Consider the following 25,513-nt stretch of genomic DNA (forward strand, 5'->3'; position numbering starts at 1 on the left):
GCTCCAGGCCCGCTGGGGAATCCTCGGGACCGGCAAAGGGAAAAGCCTCGAGCCTCCGCGGGAGGCAGCCAAGGGGTGAGGATGCCTGGCTCCCCGTCCTCAGGCGGCAGCCGGGCGCCCCGCTCCGCCTCCCCTTCCTCTCCGGGCTCCGGGGCCGCAGCCGGACAGGGGCCCTCTAGGCTCTATCTGGGGCTGCAGGCGGCTCGTCGCTGCTGCTGCTGCTGCTGCTGTTGCTGCTGCAGCTTCTTCCTAAGGGGCAGTCCCGCGCCGGGCTCGCTCAGCTCCGCAGGGTTAGGCTCCATGTCCCCCGGGGCGGGGTCCCGTCCCGTCTGCCCGCGGGGAGGGCTGTCCCGGCTGCGGCGGGGGCAGGGGCAGGGGTGCGAGCACTCGCTGAGTCAGTCAGAAGGAGGAAGAGGAGGAGGAGAAGGAAGAGAAGTCAGGAGCCGAGGTCTCTCAGCGCTGCGGGCCGCGGCTCTCCATCCCCTGGGAACTGGCTCCGGCTTCTTCCGCACTCCGCCGCGGCTCCTCCCTGGAGAGGGGCCTGTCCCAGCTCGGCCTGCAGGGAGCCGCGGCGGCGAAGGCAACGGCAGCAGGGACACCCCTCAGGGCCGATTCACCAGGTCCCGCGGGGCTTTCTCGGGAGCGCGCTTGGGACGGAGGGGGAGGGGGAAACAGGGAATGCGCTGGACGCCCAAGGTAAGTGGCGGGGGGATAGGAGGGGGTCACGACGATTCCAGCAGCGTGCACGGGTTCCGGTTCCGGTTCTGTCCTCTGCAGCTCCAAGCTAGCTCTCCCACACTCACTCTCCTCCCCCGCCCTACTTTTCTCTCTCTCTTTTGCTTTTTTTTTTCCCTGCCTCTTCTCTTACTTCTGGAGACCGCCTCACGCAAGATTCCTCCGCGCAGCTCATACACACACACACAGAGCACAGGGGCGCCGCTGCTGCAGCCTCTTCCCAGATCCGGGCGCCTCCCCCGCAGGCAGCGCATTGGAGTAGGAAAGAAAAAGTAGTCCAGCCAAGGAGGGGCCGGCCGTCAGATTTCAGGGTCTGGTAACGAACCTGCACTCTTTGGTGAAGCCAGCAGCCCCCAGAAGAGCTAGTTGTAGGACCCACGTCAGTAATTCTCTTTTCCTGACTTTTCTCGTTTTGGAACTTGGAACTGTAGGGTTAAATCTCAGCAGTGGTACTTGGAGCAATCACTAAGGCCCCAGTTCCTCTAACCTTATTTGTAAGATGGGGGTTGCGAGTAGCTTGGGGTTGGACTTAAGCTTTGGCCCAAATTCCATCCAACTCTAGGATCCAATACACCGTATGAACGCTTTTCCTCAGGTGAATAGTATTTCTCCATTGCCCTCATGCTGAAGAGCTGCTGGTGCCTAGTTATATCCTGACTGTCTCCTATTCAAAAGGCGAAGCAATTAGAGAGAGAGAGAGAGAGAGACTGGCTCCACTTGGCTCAAAGAGGGAACCTCCTGGTGGCCTTGAAAACAGACTAGAGACACCCAAATGGGACAAAAGCTTCTTCATCTGTGCAGCAGGAAGATATTGGGAGACTAATTCCTATGGCTAAGTATTAGTGATAAATGCTATCATTGGAGAAAAATGCAAATGGTTTGAGAATTTTATCTGAGAAATTTAATACCTGTGTAACCTTGAGCAAGTCACTTGGCTTCTCTATCTTTGTTTTCTGATCTCTTAGGTCCCTTCTGGCTGTATATTTTGTGATATCTTGATATGTTACCTTTAGCCTGTTTTCTGCCTTGAAAAATAGGGTGTGTTATTTGCAGTCACAGAAGAGAGCATGCAATGCTGTTTTCTCTGCAGTTCTCATAGCTGTTTGTGGAATGAAAAGAAAGGGCATTTTCTGGTATTTTGATCAAAGGTAATCTATACAGAATATATTTTCTCTGGAGGTTTTTCCACATATTTTACTTTGTTATCTACTTATATATGATGTAAAGGTCAACATTATAGGAATTTGAGCCCACTATATCCTCATTCTACAAGTCTTTGTGTCCAAGTATTAAATGCCTTGACTGTTCCTTTTTCTAGAAATCCTTTGCTTTTGTATTTCTACCCATACAAGTGTCTACATGCCTCTCTCTCTACCCACCCTTATTCTGGGCAGTAATGACATCCCCCATCTCGATTATTAGAGGATTTTGTTTACATTTCCCTATATACATTATCAGAGGGTCATAAATTTTGGGCTGGAACCAACCTTAACAGTATAAAACTACCAAAAAAGAGTCCCAACTCTGTCACTTTGGAGATGGAAAAAAAAAACAAAGCAAGTATGAGAAAGGTGATTTCCTAAGGTAACAATGGGGAGTGTCAGAGATGGGATTTGAAGCTCTCTTTCCACTGGACCACTTAACATATATTTTTATTATAGTTATATATATATGTGTGTATATATATATTATATTACTCTTCTAGATTATAAATCCCATGAGGGCAGGAACTTTGTCTTATGTAAGCTGTCTACCACAATACCAGATTCTCTACACATAGGAAGGATTTAAAAAATTGTTGCCAAATTTGACATGCTTAACCTTCTCTGAGAAACCTTGCTCATTCTTTCTTTTACAGATGAAACTAGAAGGTTTGGTGATTACAGCCATTTGGTCAAAATGGAAATTTTATCAGAATTTAATAAGTGTAGGAATTGAGATAAAACAATTCCATTTCAACATTGTTTTCTGTGAATGTCATTCCACAAGAAGAATCATATCCCTGAATGTTCTTTTTGCTTGAGCTAAAGGTGACGTACCACAGAGGAAAAAAATCAAAACAGAGTCCAAAGATTACTCTAGCTGCTTGATTTCTGAGATCAGTGAAGAGCCAGCTAATTTTGTAATGTTTATTTTTGGAAAGAAACAGATTTAATAATACAGGTCATTTAAGTCCTAATGATGTCAGCAGGATATATTGCCACCTGCTGGAATATCCTAGTATGACACAATTCCATCCTAAACTATCCTGGCAAAATTACTACTAAAAAAAAATTATTATTGAACAGTTAGAGATCCATCCACTTCATTAAGTCTTTGAACAAGATCTATATTTGGTACACATAATTCAAAACTAAATTCTCTATGATTATTCAGACTCTCACAGTAAAGGACTGTCTTCCTTTCACATCATCCTTTTGCTAGAAGTATCAAATTCATTCTAGCAACTCACCATGATGTATTGTAAAGATGGGTTCCCCTCTTCCCTTCATAATCCTAAAGGGCCTTTTTTTGTATGCACTATTTTTGAGGAAACTGTTTTCAATATAATTCTAAATTTAACAGACCCCCTAGGTATGAAGAAAAAAAATAAAACAATATGTTAAAACTAGAAGGATTCTTAGAGATAGCCTAACCCTCATTTCACAAGTAGGGAAACAAAGAGATATGAAATGTTAAGTAATTTGTCTAATATCACACAAGGAGTTAGTGGAAGAACCAAGACTAAACAGTCAGGTCTCCTGACTCCCAAGCCAGTGTTTTCTTCACGAATTCTCCCTTGGTAGTGATAAAATTATTTATTTAATAGGAATTATGCACTGAAATACTACAGTCAACCTCCCCTACCCCAGTTCTCTAGAGAATAGAAAAGGCTTTTTTCAGAAGGATCTATAGTTTTTGGAATCACAGAATTCAGGTTTGGAAGAGAACTCTGAAGTCATCCACGCTGTAGCCAAAAAAGAAATCCTATAATACTTCCACAAGAGATTATCCAGCTCTTGCTTGAAGACTGCCAATGAGAGGAAACCCCCTACTTCCTGAGATAGCCCATTCCACTTTTAGATAGCTCTAATTTTTAGGAAGCTGTTTGTTGTTTTGTTATTTTTTTCTTACATCAAACCTAAATTTGCCTCTCAGCAACTTCCACCCATTGTTACTAGTTCTTTCCTCTTGGGCCAAACAGAACAAGACTAATCTGTCTTCCACATTCTGCCTTTCAAATATTTGAAAACGGCTATCTCATCTCCCCTGAAAAGTTTAAATGGAAAAGGGATAGCTTCATTTAAAATCATAAATTGGAAGATTGGAAGGAAGCATGAAGATTATTTAGTCCAATCTCTTTATTTTAGAGATAAGGAAAGAGCAATCGGAGAAGTTAAATGAATTGTCTAAGGAAATGAGAGGTAGTGCCAGGATTCAAACCCAGATCTTCTGACTCTCTATCCAGCACTCTTTCTGCTGTATACTACATTGCTATAACTTGATTTTTAAAAATAAAAAGGTAAAATGTGATTAAAAGGGTGATTTTAGAACCAGATTAACTGAATATTCCAAGGAAAAGAAATATGCTGATTTCCACATTAGGAAATGGCACAAATGACCTGATATTAACAGGGCATGCATTTGGGTTGTTCTTTCAGTGGTAAACTTTTGCACTCAGCTATATAACACATTCTCAGCTGGCTCCCCTTGTGACCAGCAGTGCAAATATGCAACTCAGCTAGCTAAGGACTTGGAGTACAGACTGTGGCCAAGGAACACATGTAAAGTTAAATGATCTTTGCTTAAGGGAATCAACCTTCCACCTTAACCTTGCTTGCTTAACCCCTGACCTAACCTAGGAAAATCTAAAACGGAATGCCTACAGGCTTATGGAAAAATCAGGCTGAAGACTTAAAGAGAAATAGAAACACTTCCTTTTCTATTTTTTTTTTGTTTGGTTAGGTTTTCATGGGAACCTAAATACATGGAGATATTTTATAGATGAGGATCTCATCAGCTGTCACCTAGATTACTGGACTAACCCCCCTTAACTGGACTTGTAGCTTCTCTTTCTCTTCCCTTCTGTAAGGCATCTTCCACGTAGCTGTCAAACTGATATTCCTAAAACAAATGTAAGGGGGCAGCTGAGTGGCTCAGTGAATTGAGAGTCAGGCCTAGAGATGGGAGGTCCTAGGTTCAAATCTAGTCTCAGACACTTCCCAGCTGTGTGATCCTGGGCAAGTCACTTGACCCCCATCGCCTAGCCCTTACCACTCTTCTGCCTTGGAGCCAATACCCAGTATTGACTCCAAGACCAAAGGTAAGGGTTTTAAAAAAAATGTTAATTATGAAACTACTCAAAAATTCTCAGTGGCTTCCTTCTCCTTCTAGGATGAAATGCAAAATCTTCAGCATAGAATTTAAAAGTCTGCCTCTCATCTACCTTCCCAGTCTTATTCTCCTGCCCTGCTGTTTCCTGTGTATGACATTCCTTCATTCTGCCTCCATGCTAGTAAATGAGTGGTTTACCATGTCTGGAATGTACTCCCTCATCTTTCCACTAGACTCCCCAACTTCCTTCAACACATAGCTCATGTGTCACTTCTTTCTCTGGGACTTTCCTGCCCCACCCCAACCCACCCTCACCGATGTTAGAGGTCTCTTACTATTAAAATTACTACATATTTTACATTTGTCTGCTTATCATATCTCTCAGCACCTAACACAGTCCCTTGTATACAGAAGGTAATTAATGTTTGTGGAACTGAATATTGAGTTTACTTATCATGTTAGTTTTACCTAAACAAGAAATCTCTTTATATAGCCTTAAGAGTAAGAAAGACATTGATTCAGTGTCTACCTCTGACATGTACTAATTCTGTTACAGTAGACAAATTCTGTAACTCCATTATAAGCAGGGACCTCTGAGTCAATAATTTATAACTCAGTTGCCTATTTCATTAGTAAAGGCAATTTCCATACCAGGAAGCCTTCTCCTTCTCCTCCCCCTAAAGATGAAATCCCTTGTTGGGATGCTAAAAAGATAAAAGGAATACTCCACTAAAGTCTTACTTTGATGCATTGAGAAGACCCTCAGGTTCTTGCAACCTCTGCCAATAAAGCACAAGCTCTAACACATCCTGTCAACCTGGAAAGACTTTGATTACTGACTCACTGATACACTAGATAAATCTGAAACCAAGAACCATCACAGCTCATTTTATAGAGTCAACATCAGCCTGGTGCAATGATGAATTTATCAGCCACAGCAACTTATAAAAGATTCTCATAAGGGACAGAGGAGCTGCAGTGTGCAACTGGCAAGAGTACCCATCCAATCCAAAATCCACCCAAAGTACAAAGACAGCAGGAATAGGAGTGGATGGGTTGGAAATGGAAGTTATTTATTTCAATGTGTAATGTGGATGGAACCAATTGAAAAATTGAAAGGTTTGTAGCTCCCGAACCTGCCCCAGTTGTTGTTTTTTTTTAGTTAATCTACAAAGCCACAAATAAAGATATAAATGCAGGTTTGGTATCATACAAAGTTGTTTATTTTTATAAAATTTAATACAAACAATAAATATATACTTATATATAAATCCTTCATGGTTAAAATGTTATTATTACATAGTAATCCAAATGTAAATTAGTACTTCATTTTCCTTCCACAACACCACAGGTGTATTAGCCCTTTCTGGTACCTAGTGATGGAAGAAGACTAGCATATTCCTTCAGCTGCTGAGTCATCTTCATTTCACATTTTCTCTTGGGGAGGTTTCTATACAAGTCCCAACCACAACACACAGGAGAGCTGCTATGAGGAATCCCTTTCCCTCTGCCAGCTGCCTGGGAGTTAACTCATAATTCCACACACTAGCAAGAGCTTCTTTCTTGTGAGATTACCTACAAATTGCAAGATTCCCCCATCCACTTGTCAAGGGGAAGGAGAAAGGAATGTTCTGTAATATCAGGAGCATTCACTTGGCTAGTACAGAGATTTTACTGTACCAAAATCCAAAGGCCAGTTTTCTTTAGAGTCCATGTGCCAAGCCACACTCCTCACTATAAGCTTTTGCTGAAATCATCATTCCTTAAATACCCAGATATTGCTGGAGTGTAACTCACTTGCTTTCCATGGATATGGTAGAGATGACGGCTGTTAGATTATTTCAATGCCTAGCAAGAAATGCTTCTCAAAACAAATAAGAGTAATAGCCTCATAGCCTGTGCTTCTTATACAAGGATAATGCTAGTGACCTGCCAATAATAGGAAAAATGAATTTGTTGTTTTTCCAGGTGTGATATATTGATTCATTCCCATGCCTATGCCTGATCCCTCCTGTGTCCAAAGGCATCCATTTTTGTGACAACTGGATGAAGTCAGGCTAGTCTCTGGATGTGAAACAGTGAAATTCCTTAATCTATATGAGGATTGACCTGTGACATAAGGTTCAGCAGCATTCTACTCTAACCAACTGAGCTAACCAGCCATAGGCCTAATCCAAAACAGATAAATAAATGCCACTTGTGGCTTTTATAAATAATTTTAATTAGACATCCAAAAGATTTCACAATACTCTTGGTGAGAAAGCTATGGCTATCCTTACAGCAAGGGAAAATGGCAGCTAGACCTTAAGTGATCCTATAGGATCTAGAGCTGGAAGTAGTCTTAGATCTAATCCAACCCCCTCCCTCATTTTACAGATAAGGAACCTGACCCCTACATAGCTTAAGTGACTTATCCAGAGTCAGACAGATAACTTGGCAAAGCTGGAATTTGAACCCAAGTCTTCTAAATGGAAATAAGAGTGCTGTACCCAGTAGACTATGGTGATTCAGGGTCTATGTCATCTGCCAAGTTACTGGTAGTGTTAGGCAGAGAAACCAGGAAATTGTGATTCCCAATCCTTTTCTCTGTTTGCTGGCAGAGGTCAGGCTTAAAAGGATAACATTGATCCACATGGGTGCTTTGTTCCTTCAGAACTGGCTATGCGATATGAATCCACATAATCTAGTGGCACTATTTTTAAGAGCTAGAGGAGTAAAGGTATTATGACAGGACAGAAAGGAATAGATGTGAGAAAAATGCAGCTTCACTGCCCTGGAGCCAGCACAACAATTTACTTGTCTTTGGTTGTCGTTTGCAGTGCTTACAGCTGAGTTGAAACCTGAACTGCCATCTCAAGCCCAGTGGAATCCACATAGTAAATTCCCATGGAATCCAGCCATAGCCTCTCAAGCGCAGGAGATTAATGTACTAAAGCCCCTGAGAACTAGAATACAGTTTTCCTGGTATAACAGAACCTGGTCAACAGGTCCCTATAAATTTCTCCATACTACTGCAGCTTGCCTAGAAAAGCCTAAAGTCCTGTAAGCTGTAGAAATGGTCTTGCTGGGACTGCAAGTAAGTATGTTCCCTCCCCTATACTCTCCTATTCTGCAAGGATTATCTGTTGTTGTGGCAGAGATTAAGTTTGGTCTCCATGATCCATACCAAAATGCCAATGACACCTCTACCAAATTCTCTCTAACAGTGGTGGCATAGACCAGATGAGGAATATAAATAAATACATTAGGTAATAAATAAATGGAAGAAATCACTCTTCTCAAAGTGACATGGGTAATATAATTCACTTCACTGGTCCTTCCAAGCTACCCTAAAACATGAGGACCTTTAGACAATAATCAGGGATCCCAGCAGAGCTCTCCACATAGTTCTGATTTGACTCAAATCCTCATACCTCTTGCAATGAAGCCTCAGTTACTTCAAGTGTGCCAGTGCAAAAGTTAATACTCAATACTGACATTCATATTTGTGCTCTAGAACTGAATAAATTCCCTGAAATTAAGCCCCTAAAAAAAAAAAACACTTCTCCTAAGTTTGCTATGAGTATCAAATTCCATAGCAGAACCACCACTTGATTCCCAAGCCTACCCTTTTAAGACAGTGAAGTTCCTAACCCTCATTCTTAGCAAACTGTAAGCCCTGATTAGTGTACTTTGAGATGTCCGTTGGTTTTCAGTTGTCGGTCCTCACCCCTACGGTTCCTCCAGGCATGGTATTTCTTGATGCTCTTCTTCCAGGCAAAGCGCCAAATGCTGAACATGAAACACCAGGACACCGCATACATGGCTACTCCACCTGCCTTAACAAACCACTTGGGCTTAGGGGAAGCCATTTCACAGAAAAGAAGCCGTGCCCCGACCCCAATCCTCACTCCGGTGAATAAAGCCACAAAGAGAAAGTCGACAACGTCCCCTGTGAAACTGTGGTAGTGCCCCGTTTCCCGGAGGAACCATCGAATCTGTAGCAATGGGTTAGTGATCTCACTACCAAAGATAACAGCATTGACCTCAGTGCCTGACTCCCCAAGAGCAAGAGCCATGATGATACCCAAGATACTCAATGTGTGATGAGCCAACATCAGAGCTCCCTCTGTCTGGAAGTAGATGCACCAGCCAAGATCAAAGATGAAGTAGCCAAGGGTGAGACATAGAACATGTACTTGAAGAGGAGTGTTGGGTAATCCTGAAATAAACAAAAAAAAAGATTAAATTGGGTTTCTGTGAACCATGCTATCTTTCCCAGAAGTCCTATACCATCTTCCAAGCTTCTGTAGCCTCAATTAAAGCCAGAATAATTGCAAGGACATTTCTTTGTTTCATTTCATGTATGATTTCTGTGACTATAGATCAGCTTCTAAGAAAATCTGCATACCGAATTATTTTTTACAACCCTAGGGATTCATTTCCTATGAATCAGAACCAAGTCACCTGGTGTAAGAGATAGAACTTTGGTTTGGAAGATAGGAAGACATGGGTTCAAATACTTCCTTAGATACTAACTGTGTTACATTAAAAAGGTCACAATCTCTCTGACCTTCAGTTTCCTCATATGTAAAATAGGGTTAATGATAGTACCTTATTGCATACAAGGTACTTTGTAAATTTTACAGCTCTGTATAAATGATAATTTTGAGAGCCAAAGGAGTCTATAAAAGATAGCCTCTTGAAGAAATCATTTTAAAACCAATTAAAGGCATTTGGTCATTTAGATTAAAATCTCATGACTGCATTCTTCAGTCAAAGATGAATTGTCCCTTCTATCCCCATTACATTGTTCCCTGAATATCACGTTTATTTCTTACCTTAATGTTTTAATAGTAGACAGGTAGTAGCCCTATTCCTATCCTCCTCAAAGTACATTACAGTCATGGCAGCATGTTAACATCATGTTGGGGGGGGAAGGGCCTATAGAACATTTTTGAGTTTTGAAACAAAGTTTAAAGACTGCTTTCTTCTATAAATAAAAATCGAGAAATAAACTCATAAGTTCAAAAAGGGATCATATGAAATCAGTGGCTGAGAAATGTTGATAACTGAGGCATAGATAAATGAGGAATAGAAAAAGGCTTTTGTACAATTTACTTTGGCTAACATTTACTCTGTTGGCGTAATCGGTGAGGGATAGCAAAATAGCACAACATAGATTCCTCAGGGCCTATTCAGGGCTGAGGCACTAGCAAATCAGAATCTGTCCATATATAAGGACAGAGAAACCATAAAGGTAAACACCATACAGGATGGATGAGTGTCTCAACAGTGATTCATAATGGGAATCACCCTTCAATGTTGTACCAATTCTCTAGAAAATTCCCTTTCTTCCAAGGCATTCCCCCCAGTCCATAAATCCAAAGGTAAAATTCCTGAAGCCCACCTGGGTGAGTAAAAGGCCAAGGACCATCAATAAAGCCAATATAAGCAGAAAGGCCTATGGAAAGGACTCCATGCGTAAAGGTAACCAGTCGGCAGCTCCATTCATAGCTCCGATGTTTATTCAAGCGACAGAAAGAAAGGTAGAGTGACAGCCAGCCACACAGGCTGCACAGAACCTGCACACACAAAGCAGCTGACATCCTGTCATAGAGAAATCAAAAACAGACACATCAAGGGGAACTCACCCTAAAAAGGCAAGTCATGGTTTTTGCATACATGCATCTTCATCTCTGATGCAGAGTGCTAAGAAACCACAAACCCACATGCACATAAATAGTCCTCCCCATGACTCTTCTTCCTAACCTACATGGCCACAAATTTTCTATTCAAATTTCAATGGAACTCCTTCTGACCCCATATAACCTTGACATAGCATGCTTTTAAAAGGCAAGCCAAATTCTTGGCTCTCTGTTCAGAGCCATGCATGCTTTTATGCTCAATGACTGTAAATAAGTCTTCAGCTCTACTACTGACTTGCCCTGTGGCCTCCAGGAAGTCACTTTACTTCTCCCTGTATTAGTTCCTCTATGACAGGGAGGCTTAATAACATACATGTGAGGAGAATACATTCACATTTCAAAAACTTCAGTTGAATCCTTTCCTGGGAGAAGTTTTAGAACTGCAACCACAGAACTCTGAACAATTGTGACATCAGTGACACAGCTCTCCCACTTTTCTACAGCATATAGTTACCTCCTATATTTTGCCTTCATTCTGTGTATACTTATACATGTACATGTTGTCTTCCCAGTAGAATATAGGCTCCTTAAAAGCTAGTATTGAGGGCAGCTAGGTGACTCAGTGGAGCAAAAGCCAGGTCTGGAGGACAGGAGGTCCTGGGTTCAAATCTGTCTCAGAAACTTCCTAGCTATGTAACCCTGGGCAAGTCACTGAAGCACAATTGCTTAGCCCTTACTGTTCTTCTGCCTTAGAGTCTATATTAAGGCAGAAGGTAAGTTGTTTTTTTTTTTTAAAGCTAGCATTGTTTTTGTCTTTGCATCTCCTATACTCAGCACAATGCCTGGCACTTAGTAGGTACTTGATAAAAGGCTTGCCTGCTAGTGGATTGGTTGATTAAATGGGCCACATATTTTCTCATTTGGCCAATGGGTTGATTTGTTTTTGTATTACTATTCACTGTTATAGTAGGTTGGGGGCCTCAAAATTAGGAGTATCACTGGGAAGTTTTTGTCTTGTTTTGTTTTTAAGATCAACAAAACATGTCTTAAGAAGGAATTGCTATTGTTTGTTGTCACTGAGGAAAGTCATGTGGAACATGACAATTTTAATCTGATGTGATATACATCCAAGGTTAGATTTTAAGCTGCATACTTTTCAGAACCTTGAAGTAAAAAATCAAAATGTAGGGGTAGCTTAAATCAAATTAGATTAAAAAGGTCACAGATATTCATCAATGAAGAAAAGCCAGAGTTGTAATCAGTTCCGCCCAAATCTTCACACAAGTAGGAAAAAGCAGAGAGGAAATAAATAACTTTTATTTTCTTGTGGAAAAGATGCAAAAAAGTGATTTTTGGAAAATTTAAACAAAGGCAGAACATTTCACTTAGAAATCTGCTGCAGTTAAGATGGGGATGAATTTAGTCATTCAAGATGAGATTACGCAAATAACTTCATTTTTATTAACATTCATAAAGTGCTTATCTACGAGTATAAACAAGGCACAAACACTTAATAGCTCATCTCAGAAGGAATTTTATGTACCATTATGACAGTTTGTTATTTTCATTTTGATAGGTAGAATTACATTACAATATTAAATTGTGTATTACAACATAGCAGAATTTTTATATCCCCAACTCATAAACCACTCCCCAAAATATATTCAAATAAAGACTTCTTCATAACCACATTCTACCACATTCTTATCACCTAGATATCATTCAAGGGTTTGATCAACAATACTTAAAGAGAGAGTCAGGAGGCAAGGTTCTAGCCCTGGCTTTGCCACCGAAGGTTTAGATAGTATTTAAAGCTGGAAGAAACTTTTGATGTCCTTTAATTCAAACCCTCTCATAGATAAGGAAACTGAGGCCAGAAAGGTCAATCATATAGTTAAACCTTCTAATTTTTCACATCAGGAAATAAACCCAGAAAGGTTAAAACCTTGCCTAAAGTTGTGTAACTTTCCTAATCTAGAAAATTAGGGAGTTGGATTATGCGATTAATTTCTCTGGGCTTCAGTTTCCTTATCTATAAATGAAGGGGTTGAACTAGATGACATCCAAAATACTTTTCAGTTCTAAATTGTATGAACATATCTCAAAGGTCCTTTATAGTTCTCACATCCTATACTTCCTGATAATTCTGTAGAAAAACAGTCAATTTTTCAAAAAACGGAGTGGAAAAAAACAGCCTTTTCAGGACACCTGTAATGAAAAGAAAGCAAGCATCCTCCCATCCTCCTCCCTTCTAAAGGTCAATAGCTAGTGTAAGGCGGATCAGCTCCTTTAGACATGCTCATAATACTTGGTATTTATAGAGCCTTTTTCTTTGATGGGATCCTAATTCCCTGACAGCATGTATACACTAACCCACTTGCAAATACTAATCCTAAATAAATAAGTGGATAACCAGCTAAAGAGAGGTTTGTCAATGAAATATACTCACCTACAGCTAATTTTGGGAGGGGAGTGTGATGGGACACCCAGTAGAGCTGTCTATCTCCCCTCCTCAGCATACGCTTTCATCTAAGCCTCAAGTCAGTCTACAGGTACCAGAAGGATCTCTTTTCACATTCTGACCCACTCTGCAGTTCAAGAATTCTGGGAGATCCAAGTCAGCCCTTCACAAACCCACCCAGGTCTCTGTATTGGACAATTTCAATTAGGGAAGACTAGAGTTAGATCTGCTACTGACACTCTCCTAAAGGCTGGAATTTAGGCCAAATGACCAGCACCTCAAAGGAACCTTTAGCTGGCAGAGAGGAAGATGACTGAAGTACAGTGTAGAATTCAAGGATGGGGGTGCAAAATGCTAGGGCTGGGGTAAGGCTGCTAGGTGGTGGAGGAATAGTGCTGGACTTAAAATTCAGGAAAATCTGAGTCCAAATCCTACCTCAGATACTTATTTGTCTGGGTGATAAAATCCTGTAACCTCTCTTGGCTTCTGTTTTCTCCATCTATAAAATGGAGATAAGAATAGCACCAGATAGGAGCAGCTAGTCCCAGGCCTGGAGAAGTAAGGGTCCTGGGTTCAAATGTGGCTTCAGATACTTCCTAGCTACCTGAGTCTGGGCAAGTCACTTAGCCCCAATTGCCTAGCTCTTACAGCTCATCTTCCTTTGAACCTGTGCTCTATCAGTTCTAGGACAGAAGGCAAAAATGTAAAAAAACAAACAAAAAAAATCAACACCAGAGTCCTTGTGAGGACCCTATGTATGCATAAAGTGCTTTGCAAATCTTAAAGCACTTTTTCAAATCTTAAAGCACTGTATCTGTGTTAACTATTATGTTGTTTAGCATTGAGAACTCAAGAACCAAGCTGTGAAATGTGAAGAATGAGGAGTGGGCAAGTACAGAGGGCAAGTCATAGGATGCCGGAGAGAGAGGAGGATGCAGGATTTTTAGGAAAGAGGGGTGCAATTTCTAGTTTAGGATTCCAGGAACAGCATGCAAGGAAGAGGAGCATAATGGAAGCATGGGGGGGGGGGGGAGAGGACGGGGATCCAGGACGGGACCAGGGGCTGGGGTGCAGGAGGCCTTTGATGGAGGCAGGAGAGGGGGCTGCCTCCCTCCCTCCCTCCCAGATCGCAGCCCGGGGAGCTCTGGAGTACAGGGGGAGGGTATTTGGGCCAAGGATTCGCGCCACGCGGGTACCTGCAGGCGAGAGCTGAGCCAGCCACGCAGGGCCAGGCCCGCAGAAAAACAGCAAGGATGCTACTGTTGCCGCGATGAGGATGCTGAGAGGGATGCTGTCGCTTCTGCTGCTGCTGCTGCTTCTGCTGGTGCTGCTCCGCTCAGGCCCGGATCCAGGCAACAGGAAGCGGCGAGGCGGGAGGACTAGGAGGAATCAGGGGTCTGGGGGCACCTGGTGGCGGGGAGGATGGAACGCAGAGCCGTAGCCGGGCAGGAGGAGAAGAAGGAGGAGGAGGCCCTCTTGGACCCGCCGAGCGCCCCCCGAGTGGCCGGGGCGGAGCTTGGAGTGAAATGTGTCCCAGGGGGCTGGACTGACCGAACTTCCTCTTTGTGTTTAGGGCTTGTTTCCCCGAGCTAGGCCGCCCCAGATTCGGCGACCCCTTCGGCTTTGGTGCGGTACAGGAAAGGGTCCACTGCCAGCGCTAACTGCCAGCGCAGCCCATCCAGCCACGTTTCTTTGGCCCTGATATTTCTGTGAATGTAACTAAGAGGCAGAGGGCTGGGTTAGATAGAGAGCTGGCCTTTGAACCCAGTAGAGGTGGGCTTAAACTCCTGCCTCTGAAATAGCCTGGCTGTGTTTCTGGGGCGAGTTAATCTACCTATCTCAGACTAAATTGCTAACGAGGCTATCTCGTCACTAGGGTTCCCCTATCACTGAAATCACAAGTTCGGCCCTCATCCTCTCTTCCCAGATGCCTCATGGCGGTTACACCTTTTTCTCCCTGCCGTTCTTTTAATGTCATTAAAATATGGATAATGTTCAAATCAAGATAGTAAAAACAAGTACGTTTACATATAGATATCTATAGAACTATATAGATATCAGCATATGGAAACACATAGCTAGCTAGCTATAGATATCTATGTATATTTATAGCTATGTGTATATGCTCACCTATACAGCATTACAAAAAGAAATGAAGTTGAATTCATTTTAACAGATAAGAAACAACTAATTGTCAGTGTGGGATTAATTCCCAAATCTGATGCTTGTTTTTTTAATTTTTATATTATTTTTAAAAATTTTTTTCCATGAGACTGGAACAACCTCCAGGAAGTGATGCAGAGTGAGAAGAGCAGAACCAGGAGAACATTGTACACAGAGACTAATACACTGTGGTATAATCGAACGTAATGGACTTCTCCATTAATGGCGGTGTAATGTCCCTGAACAATTTGCAGGGATCCAGGAGAAAAAAACACCATTCATAAGCAAAGGATAAACTATGGGAGTGGAAACACCGAGGAAAAGCAACTGCCTGAATACAGAGGTTGAGGGGACATGACAGAGGAGAGACTCTAAATGAACACTCTAATGCAAATACTATCAACAAAGCAATGGGTTCAAATCAAGAAAACATCTAATGCCCAGTGGACTTACGCGTCGGCTATGGGGGTGGGGGGGGAGGAAAAGAAAATGATCTATGTCTTTAACGAATAATGCTTGGAAATGATCAAATAAAATATATTTTAAAAAAATTTTTTCCATGTTACATGATTAATTTTCTTTCCCTCTCTTCTTCCCTCCCCCTTCCTAGAACCAATAAGCAGTTCTACTGGGTTGTACAAATGTTATCATTTGATACCTATTTCTATATTATTCACTTTTACCAAAGAACTGAAACCCCAAATCACATATCCATATAAACAAGTGATAAGTCATAAGTTTTTCTTTTGCGTTTCTACTCCCATAGTTCTTTATCTTAATGTGGTTAACATTCTTTCTCAAAGTTTAGCTGAACTATCCACTTGGGAAAAACCAAGGAGATGAAAGATATTTCTTTCAGAACTTCAATATATGGTTGCATGAAAAGTCCATAGTACCAGTCCACTGGAGCATTCATCTTAGAGAAATATGGCAGATGGATAGTAAACTGAGTTGGTATTATATACAAGGAAAATAATAGATTAGATTAAACTTGGGAAATCTTATAGCACTTTCAGTGACCCAAAGTTTCTCCCTAAAACAAAAGACCATCTTTTTTTTTAAAACATCAATATTGTTCCAATAATGTGTAGTTTCAAATGATAGACTACTACTAATAATAATTAACTGAAGGGAAATGAGTGATAAATATTACCACAAAGATGTATGATTGGAAAAGAATATAAGCCAGTCATATAGTAATAGCAAGGCATAACAAGTGAACATCTCATATTGTTATCCATATAATAGAAAGATATTTTCAAGAAGTTCCATAGCCCACTAGAATTATTTGCAAGAGAATATGGGCAAAGGGCATGCAAGAAGAGATATGAATTGGTTTCTGTCTCTACCACAGGATGCCTGAAGTTATGAGGTCACATATACATTTAAGAAATGTGTAAAAATTCACTCACATATATATGCTTGCAAATATGTGTATATGAAACAGTGTTGGCATCATACATAGAAAACAGTTAGAAAGACAAGTTTTTCCTCTAGTACTTCCTAGCTTTGTGACTCTGAACTGGTTACTTAATCCTTCCATCCTTCAGGTAACTCTCTAAGACTATATTGCAAGCTATCCACATGACATGAATAGGCAATTTTCACATGATGAAATCAAAACTATCAATAAACACAAAAAAAGTGTCCTAAATCCCTCCTGATTAGAGAAATGCAAGTTAAAACAACTCTGAGGTACCACCTCATACCTAGCAGACTGGCCAGTATGGCAGCAAAGGAAAGTGATAAATGTGGGAGGGAATGTGACAAAATTGGAACACTAATTCACTGCTGGTGGAGTTGTGAATTGATCCAACCATTCTGGAAGGCAGTTTGGAGCTATTCCCAAAGGGCTTTAAATGAGTCTGTCCTTTGATCCAGCCATAGCACTGCTAGGTTTGTACCCCAAAGAGATAATAAGGTGTCCCTTGATTGGGGAATGGCTGAACAAATTGTGGTATCTGATGGTGATGGAATATTGTTGTGCTGAAAGGTATAATGAACTGGAGTCTCCAGGGATTGATGCAGAGCAAAAGGTGCAGAACCAGGAGAATGTTGTACACAGAGACTGATACACTGTAGTACAATCAAAAGTAATGGACTTTCTCCATTAGTGGCAATGCAATGATCCTGAACAACGTGGAGGGATTTACAAGGAAGAACATTCAGAGAAAGAACTGTGGGAGTAGAAACACAGAAGAAAAACAACTGCTTGATCACATGGTTCAATGGGGATATTTTTAGGGATGTAGATTCTAGTTGATCACCCTAGTGCAAATATTAATAATATGGAAATAGGTCTTGATCAGTGACTCATGTAAAACCCAGTGGAATTGCTTGTTGGCTACAGAAGGTGGGAGGAGGGGAGAGGAAGAACATGAATCATGTAACTATGGAAAAATATTCTAAGTTAATTAAATAAATAAACTGAATAGAAACACAGAAGAAAAACATATGGTAGATCACGTGGTTCAGTGCGGATATGATTGGGGTTTTGATGTTAAAAGTTCACTCTACTGCAAATATGAATAACATGGAAATAGGTTTTGAACAGTGATACATGTATAGCCCAGTGGAACTGTTTGTCAGCTATAGGAGGTGTAAAGGGAAGGTGGGGGGTAATCATGAATCATGTAACCATGGAAAAATATTCTAAATTTAAAAAAATATCCTGGAGTGTGTTAAATTTTTATGGTTGGACTGAATATTTAATTGGTGGTCACCAGGAATTTAATTTCTAAATCCCAAAGTGAATTACTAAAGTGAAATGTAATTTATGGTAGTTTATTTTACAATAGAGGGAAGATATTAAGGAAGAGAGAAAAAGGGAGAGAGGGAGAGAGGGAGAGAGGGAGAAAGAGCTCTGGCTTCCTCAGAACCAGGTAGAAAATTCTAAGCCCCAGCCAGGGGAAATTAGTCTCAAAAGGATGGGCCTTTCTCTCAAAGGTTCACACCTCCAGAAAGGACAAGGAAGCTAAGTCAACCTTTCACTCACCACAGTGATGATCTAAAAGGAAGCAGTCTGAGGTCTCCTGCATGAGTTCCTCCAGGGGTCCAGTTCCACAGCCAAGTGTCTTCACTCCAAGTCTGAGTGTCTGTCTTCCAGTCTCTCCTCAAGTGTTTGTCTTCCCTTCAGTTCAGAGTGACTGTATTTCACTCTAAGCCCTGGTGACTCCTCTTCAGTTCAATTCGGAGTGACTGAAGATCTTTGATCTGTATCTTGTGTGCCTCTGTTTCCTCTACTTAAGGATCTTTTTCTCTTGTGTCACCTCCCCTAAATTTTACATTTACCAATCACAGCAGAAACCTCTCCAGGACTGCGCACTCTTTAGTTCACACCTTTTTTGGTTAGATTATACCTTTTTTGGTTACATAACACCTTTTGTAGTTAATTCGCACCTTTAGTAGTTAGTTCACACCTTTAGTAGTTAAAATGGATAGATCTACTTTAAATACTGAGTTAACACTTTTTGGAGATTAAAATCTAAAAATAGACTAGAGATTACAATTCAATCTTTCCAATAAAGGAAGCGCTAAGTACCTTCATTGTTACAATCAGGGGATTACAATTTAATCTTCAAAATCAAGGAAGAGCTAAATATCTTCATTGTTACATTCAGGGGAGAGCTAAATCCAATCTTCACAGGTGCTAGGAAGAGGGGGAACAGAGCAGCTCCCAGGTGCCCACCCCAGTATTCATGCTACTACTTGGCTAATGCTGTTCTATACTATCAAAAAGTCAGACAAGTTCTGGGTGTTAAAGGTGGGGAGGAAAAAATAACACTGCCTTTAACACATTGACTATGCACATACACTTAAGATATATAAATTTATTAAACTGACTTGAATTCAAAACCTACCAGTATATATATATATATATATATATATATGTACATATATATGCACATACACATGCATATATACCTAACACTATCCTGAGTGTTGTGGAAATTATAAAAAGAAGCAATTAAGACAGGAATTCTTAACCCTTCTAGGTGTCAATCCAGACCTCTTCACAGAATAATGTTTCTAAACGCATAAAATAAGATACATAGAATTATATCAAGATAAAATTTTCAAAACATTTTAAAAGCAAGTTCATAGACACCAAGTTAAGAATATGTAATATATTTTATCATATTATACACACATACATATATTGTGTGCTAGATTCCTGGAATACAAAGATAGATATAACATGGACCCTGCTCTCAAGGAGCTAAAATTATAATTAGGGAAAAGATATGGTTACAAATAACTATGATACAAGAGAAAGTGGGGTAAAAGCAAAGGAGATATTCTGGCAGTTTTATTAGAAATTTGAGGAGGATCACTCTGATCACTTTTACCTGGATCATTGGAGAAAGTTTCTTAAATAAATGCTTAATTGCTTTATAGATGAAAATGAATCTGGGTTGGGCCTTGAAGGAAGGGGGGGCCCATCAACAAATGGAGATGGGAAAGGGCGAGGAAGGAAGTCCATTCTAAGGATTAGGGGTGCTCAAGGTCAGTAAAGATCCAAAGATGAAAAAGGGCAGAGGATGGAGATTGGTCCATATTAACCAGATTGCTGGCTACACAACAGGGATTTAAATGAGAGAAAAGAGAAGAAAATTGAGCAAAATTTTGAAGGGCTTTGAATCCCAGAATATAGAATTTATGCATTTTTTTCATAGGCCATGGGAAACCATTGAAATCTTTTGAATAGAATAGTGAAATCATGGAAATGTAGTGGAAGATTACTCCAGCAATATTATGGAAGCTTGATTGGACAGGGAACCTATTAGAGTCATGAAAACCATGAGAGATGCTGTTATAACAAGATAGATAAGAAGAATGAAGAAATGAAGGCCTGGTTAAGGATGGTTACAGTAGATACATATTGAGAGGTAGAAATAACAAGACCTGACAAGTGAATTGGATGCTTGGGATGAGGGAGAGAGCAGAATCAAATCAAATATGAACATGGTAATGAGCTTGGAAGGGAGAATGATCAGATAATTTCAAAAATAGAGAAATTGAAAAAAAGGTGAAATTTGTGGAAGAAATATTTAATTGTTTTTTTAGACATGTTGATTTTGAAGTGCCAACTAAATATACTGATAAACATAAATATGGGTCTAGGACTCTTTGGAGATTCAGATTTGATCATCAGTTGCCTGGAAGGGCAATTAATACCAAGAAAAGGTTCAAAATCACTTAGAGAGAGAATGTGTGGAGTGAAAAAAGGGCAGGTTTGGTATCTATCTGTGTTCAAGGGAAGAGAAGAAAATGAGGATCCTGAAATAAAAAGTTAGGTGGCCTGAAAAGTAGAAAGAAAAAAAACAACAACCATGAACCTAAATGGTCTCAGAAGCCCATGGAGAGAAATATATAGAGAACGAAGTCAGTGGGAAAAGTTGCTCAAAATATCCAATGTCACAGAGAAGTCAATCATGATAAGGACCTAAAACACTGATTTTTAGTGATAAGGAGGTCACTAGTGACTTTAGGGTGGTGATTAGATGATGGAGATGGAGGCAAGTTGTCAAGGGGTCAAGGACAGAACAGGAAGTGAAGAAGGTGAAGCAGCAAGATTAGGCAAACTATTCTTTCTAGGAGTTTGACCATGAAGGATCAGAGGGAGAAAGAATGATAGTTTGAGGCATTCTAGGAATATTTTAATTGAATTAGGGGCCCATGCTGATTCTTTGGGCAAAATAGGTGACTCTCTGGAGCTGATGACATTTTTCATTGTCTTTGAGTTCATTTAAGCATGCAAAAAATACTTCTAAGTAGGGATAAAACCATTCATTTATCTTTATTCCCAACTCCTCCCCATCCTCTACCTCCTTATAACTATATTCATATGATCATATGATGTCTATTGTTAGCAAACAGCTGCTGAGGGAAATGTTTGAGCCACAGGAAAACCCAGTTGGAACTGATGGGTTTTGCTTGGGGTATAGATATTGGAAGGTTACCCTTAAGCTCGTCTCTTCCCTGCAACTGACATGGTCCATAAGTATTAGAAGCCATTGGAAGCTGAGTAGTTAAGCCATGTTTCTCTTTATTTCTTTTATAAATAAAAACCAAATGTATGTGAATTAAAACAAAGGAATCTTGGGATTAGCTTGTAGAACTCCCTTGAGGCAAAGTAACAACGAAATTTTTATTAATGTGGGAAGATGTTAGCTCAGGGATAAGGGGTAGGCAAAGGGAGATGTGCATATGGGTTCAGACATAAGCCTACAAGAGCAAATGTTTACTTACGCATGTTGAAGGTAATATAACCAATTGTGTACTCAAGACAAATCTAAAGGGCCTCTACTGCCTCCTTTGCCTCCTTTTCTTGCCCCCCTTTTTTATCACCCACAATTTATTTGACTACTTTTTTGTGATAGATATTTTATGATCTTAAGGAAGTCATTGCCTTAAGTGGCAAAAGCACTCCTTTAATTCTGTGACACCATAGATATAGGATCTTAATGTTCATTCATAAATTCATTCATAAGAATATAGTTGTATCTAGAAAAAGATTACTTACTCATTATATTCTCTGAACAAATGTTTATTATGAAGTCATTTCCAGCATCACCCCTCACATTTATGAACTTTTTTTTAAACCTATTGGTCACTTTGTGAACACTAGCTATATTAATTTTATAATGGGCTAAGAAAAGCAATTAGTAACATAAATATTCTCTTTTTCCACCCTATCCCACCCCCAAATTTGTACTGTTCTGAGAGAACTAAAGTATTGAATTACTGAGCCACTGTCAGTGATCTCTGAGAGGTCATGAAAGATGAGAGAGGTACCATGGGACCAGAGATGGGCAAATTTCTCAATTCTTTCCTCTCCCTAAGAAAAGGGAGAAAATGGAGTTTGCAAACTATAGATTACTGAGCTCTTTTGAAACCTGGAGCATGTTAATAATGTTATTAAAGGGATGCTTAATGAACAACTTAAAACAGAAGCAGTAATCACAAAGACCCACCATGGCTTCACTAAGAATAAATCATGCCAGCTTAACCTTATGGGCCAGATTGTTTGACGGATAGATCATGAGAATTCCATTGATATGGTTTACCTAGATTTTAGCAAAGCATTTGACATCTCTAACCCTGTTTTCACCAACAAGACAGAGAGATATAGTCAAGATAATAGTTCAGTTAGGTGGATTTAGAAATGATCGAACAGCTAGACCCAAGGAATGATCATAAATCGTTTAATGTTATCCTTTAGAGAAATGTCCAGTCAAGAGCCCCAGGGATCTCTGCTTCATTCTGTGCTATTTAAGTGATTTTTATCGATGACTTCGATGAAGGCATAGATAACATGCTTATCAAATTCGAAGATGAAGAGGGATAGGAGGTATAGTTAGGAACATCTCTACAAGCTATAAAATTGAGCCAAATATAATAACATGGAATTTAATTGGGATAAATATATTTTTTTTACACTTGGGTTTAAAAAAAATCAACTTCCTAAATAGAAAGTGTGGGTAGACAGTAGTTCATATAGAATAAAATCAGAGGGGAGGGGTGTTAAAGGATTAGAAGCTTAACAAGTCAACAAGAGATAGCACAAAATCTTTTGGGACATTGTATCTATGTAGATGTATGTGTGACATATGACTGCCAAGAAAATGAATACAATCTTGGGCTTCATGAGGACTTTCCTCATAGTGTCCAGAAGTAAGGAAGAAATGATTCTACCATCTTCCATCCTGAACAGGTCACATCTAGAGTTCTATGTTCAATCCTGAATGTCATATTTTTAGTACCACATTGATCAAGCAAAGAGCATCAAGAGGAAAGGTTCCAGAGTAATAGAGGTCCTTAAGATCTTGCCTCATGAGTATTGGTTGAAGGAACTGGGGTTATTTAGCCTGAAAAAAAGTCTTAGAGTAGACATGATACCTTGTGTCTTTCAAGTTTTGAAGAGTTTTCACTGGGAAGAAGATTTAGACTTGTTCCAATTGGCCCCAGAGAGCTGAATTAACAATTAGGAATGGAAGTTGCAAAGATGCACATTTAGGTTTGATATAAGCAAAAACTTCCTAATAATTATAGCTTTCCAAAAGTGGAATGGACTACCTTGGGAGGCAGTAAGTTCCTCCATTATTAAAGATCTTCCTGCAAAGGATGACCAATGATTGAGTGTGTTCTAGAAGGGCTTCTTGGCCATATATGGATTGGACTAGATGGCCCCTGAGTGCCCCTATAACTCTAAGATTTGGGGAATTCTATGGAGGGTGTCCCCAAAGTCTTAGTGCTGTTTTAAACTTTGATAACTGAATATGGCACAAAATCTTTTGGGATGCTGTATCTGTGTGGGTGTATGTACATAGATTTATAATATGCATGTGTTTATGCAAATGTATCCATATATGCATGTGAATATGTGCATATATGCATATACACATATGAATATATACACACTGACATATAAGCTTGTACACACATATTTCTATAAACATCTTCCATTCCTGTTGGCAAATAGGTATCTACTTTGTTGTATGTTAAGCCATATATTCTAGTGAAGGGTAACTCACAAGGCATTACAACTTTCAAACCTTGGTTACCAAACACAAATGCCTTGTCCTGAGTCTAACTGGAATGGCTTCATATTACATTACTACCCACTAGACCACTGAAAAGGACAATAGAGATATCTCTCTGCCATCCCTTCTAACCAAATGCCTTGCCGGAAAATCAACTAAGATGCTCTTTCCAGTCGGGTAATTGGGCAGCATGGTATAGTGAATGATAAGATCCCTGTGTCTTATGTCAGAAGATCTGGTTTCAAAATCTGTCTGCTACTGACCATCACCAGGGTGACGAAGTCATTACCTCTTCAGGCCTCAGTTTCCTGATCTCAGAAGTCTTTCCCAACTCTTAAGTTCTAGGAACTCTGAAAGCTACCAGAATATTTCACACTTTGGTATTTTTCTTTTCTTTAAAAAAACAAACAGAAAATATTACACGTCTTCAAAATTTGCACCTGAGTAACATACGTTGAAAATTCCATCTTAAGGAAAGAGCATACTGCAAAAAGAAGAAGAAAAAAAAAAAGAAGTAGGGAGCGGGAGGGCTATTTACAAGTATGTAGTTGCCATTATTTATGTGTGTATACACATTTAATTCTACCATTCCATATCCAAGAAAGCCCAGAAGAGCAGGGAAGGAGGGAAAGAAAAAAATACATAGAAAAACAACATTCTCTGAGTCCAGACAAGGTAAGAGATCACTTCAAGGAGACTAAGGAGAGCTTAGTTTTCTGCAAATAAGGGGAGGGTAAGTAGCAGTGGGGAAGCACACAAATATAAGTAGATTTGGATGTGTATAAAAGAAAAAGGAAGAGAAAAGAGTTGCAGACCTAAAAACTTTGAACAGATAAAGGAATGAAACAGAGGGGCCTTGTAGGCAGCACCAGGTTCAAATTTCGATATAACTCTCTGTTGAAATGAATTTGGTGACCATGGCTCAGTTTATAGTTAAAATCAGTATAGCCCCATCTGTATTTGTGGTGTGGTGTGGCATGCTAGGAAGACTGTTCTCATGAGAAGCACTCCTTTGAGCTATGAAGGAATGAACAAGGCCTCCTTCTTCCAAAAGACCTAGGCATGAGAAATCACCGCAGGTGTTTCGAACTATATGAGAAGGTCCCAGGAAGGGAAGGTGAGGTTGGCAAACTCCTAGGGGGAGGGGTATATTTATATTTCAATAGCATTAAGAGTCAACAAATGGTGCAATCACAGTTTGAATCTCTTGAGCCTCTTGCTACTGAAGAAGGCAAGACTTTGGACTTGTTGACAGGGGAGTCTCCTCTCCTCTTCTTAAAGAAGTTGGTCCATAATCCAAAGGCAAGAGAGAGACTTCCCTCCATGCAACAAGGGAAACAGGGTCAGGTGCAGTGGCAGAGATTCTCTGGTTTCAATGGAGGTAGGTGGGATGATTCCATCGGTACCAAGATCTAGAGGATAGAAAAAACCAACAGAGGAAGTAAAAACCACATTAAAAAGAGATATAAGCAATGATAAAAATATATGCATATGTGTGTATAGATTATACAGGTGCAGATATACCTACATTAAAATATGCATATATTTCTAACTTTACCAAAAACATCTGAACAACATGTCTATATTTATAAAGGTTGCAAAGATGGGATTAACTCTCCCCTGCCCATTTTTAGATTTAGTCACCAGAAGCTTATATACCCCACTTA

General features: G+C 40.1%; 3 protein-coding genes across 8 annotated transcripts in view; 1 reads left to right on the plus strand and 2 right to left on the minus strand.

Annotated features, from left to right (window-relative positions):
• The first annotated feature begins 81 nt into the window (after positions 1-81).
• On the plus strand, positions 82-9,373 carry LOC103105286 (translation initiation factor IF-2-like). 2 transcript variants are annotated; one of them, XR_008911285.1, is made up of 2 exons: positions 82-1,883; positions 7,869-9,373. XR_008911285.1 is itself a non-coding variant. In XM_007494635.3 (2 exons), the coding sequence occupies exons 1-2, from the start codon at positions 82-84 to the stop codon at positions 7,884-7,886; spliced, it is 633 nt and encodes a 210-aa protein (XP_007494697.1). In that variant the 3' UTR covers positions 7,887-9,373. The 2 variants fall into 2 exon arrangements, 1 of the variants encoding a protein (XP_007494697.1); XM_007494635.3 differs by having other exon boundaries at positions 82-696.
• TLCD5 (TLC domain containing 5) lies at positions 6,250-15,104 on the minus strand. Its single transcript, XM_001380270.4, has 3 exons — positions 14,334-15,104; positions 10,439-10,638; positions 6,250-9,250 (listed from the first exon to the last, which is right to left on the minus strand). The coding sequence occupies exons 2-3, from the start codon at positions 10,635-10,637 to the stop codon at positions 8,712-8,714; spliced, it is 738 nt and encodes a 245-aa protein (XP_001380307.1). The 5' UTR covers position 10,638; positions 14,334-15,104; the 3' UTR covers positions 6,250-8,711.
• Positions 15,105-19,417: 4,313 nt separating this feature from the next.
• Positions 19,418-25,513, minus strand: part of POU2F3 (POU class 2 homeobox 3) — a 96,965-nt gene continuing 90,869 nt past the window's right edge. For 4 of the 5 annotated variants that reach the window (XM_056794218.1, XM_056794219.1, XM_056794221.1 and 1 more), the window contains one exon: positions 19,445-25,258. In XM_056794218.1, the coding sequence (XP_056650196.1) occupies positions 25,219-25,258 (40 nt within the window). In that variant the 3' untranslated portion in view covers positions 19,445-25,218. Of the gene's footprint in view, positions 25,259-25,513 lie in introns of all 5 variants that reach the window. The other variant, XM_056794217.1, reaches the window with a different exon arrangement.

The sequence above is a fragment of the Monodelphis domestica genome, chromosome 4 (assembly GCF_027887165.1).
Source record: "Monodelphis domestica isolate mMonDom1 chromosome 4, mMonDom1.pri, whole genome shotgun sequence".
Taxonomy (NCBI): domain Eukaryota; kingdom Metazoa; phylum Chordata; class Mammalia; order Didelphimorphia; family Didelphidae; genus Monodelphis; species Monodelphis domestica.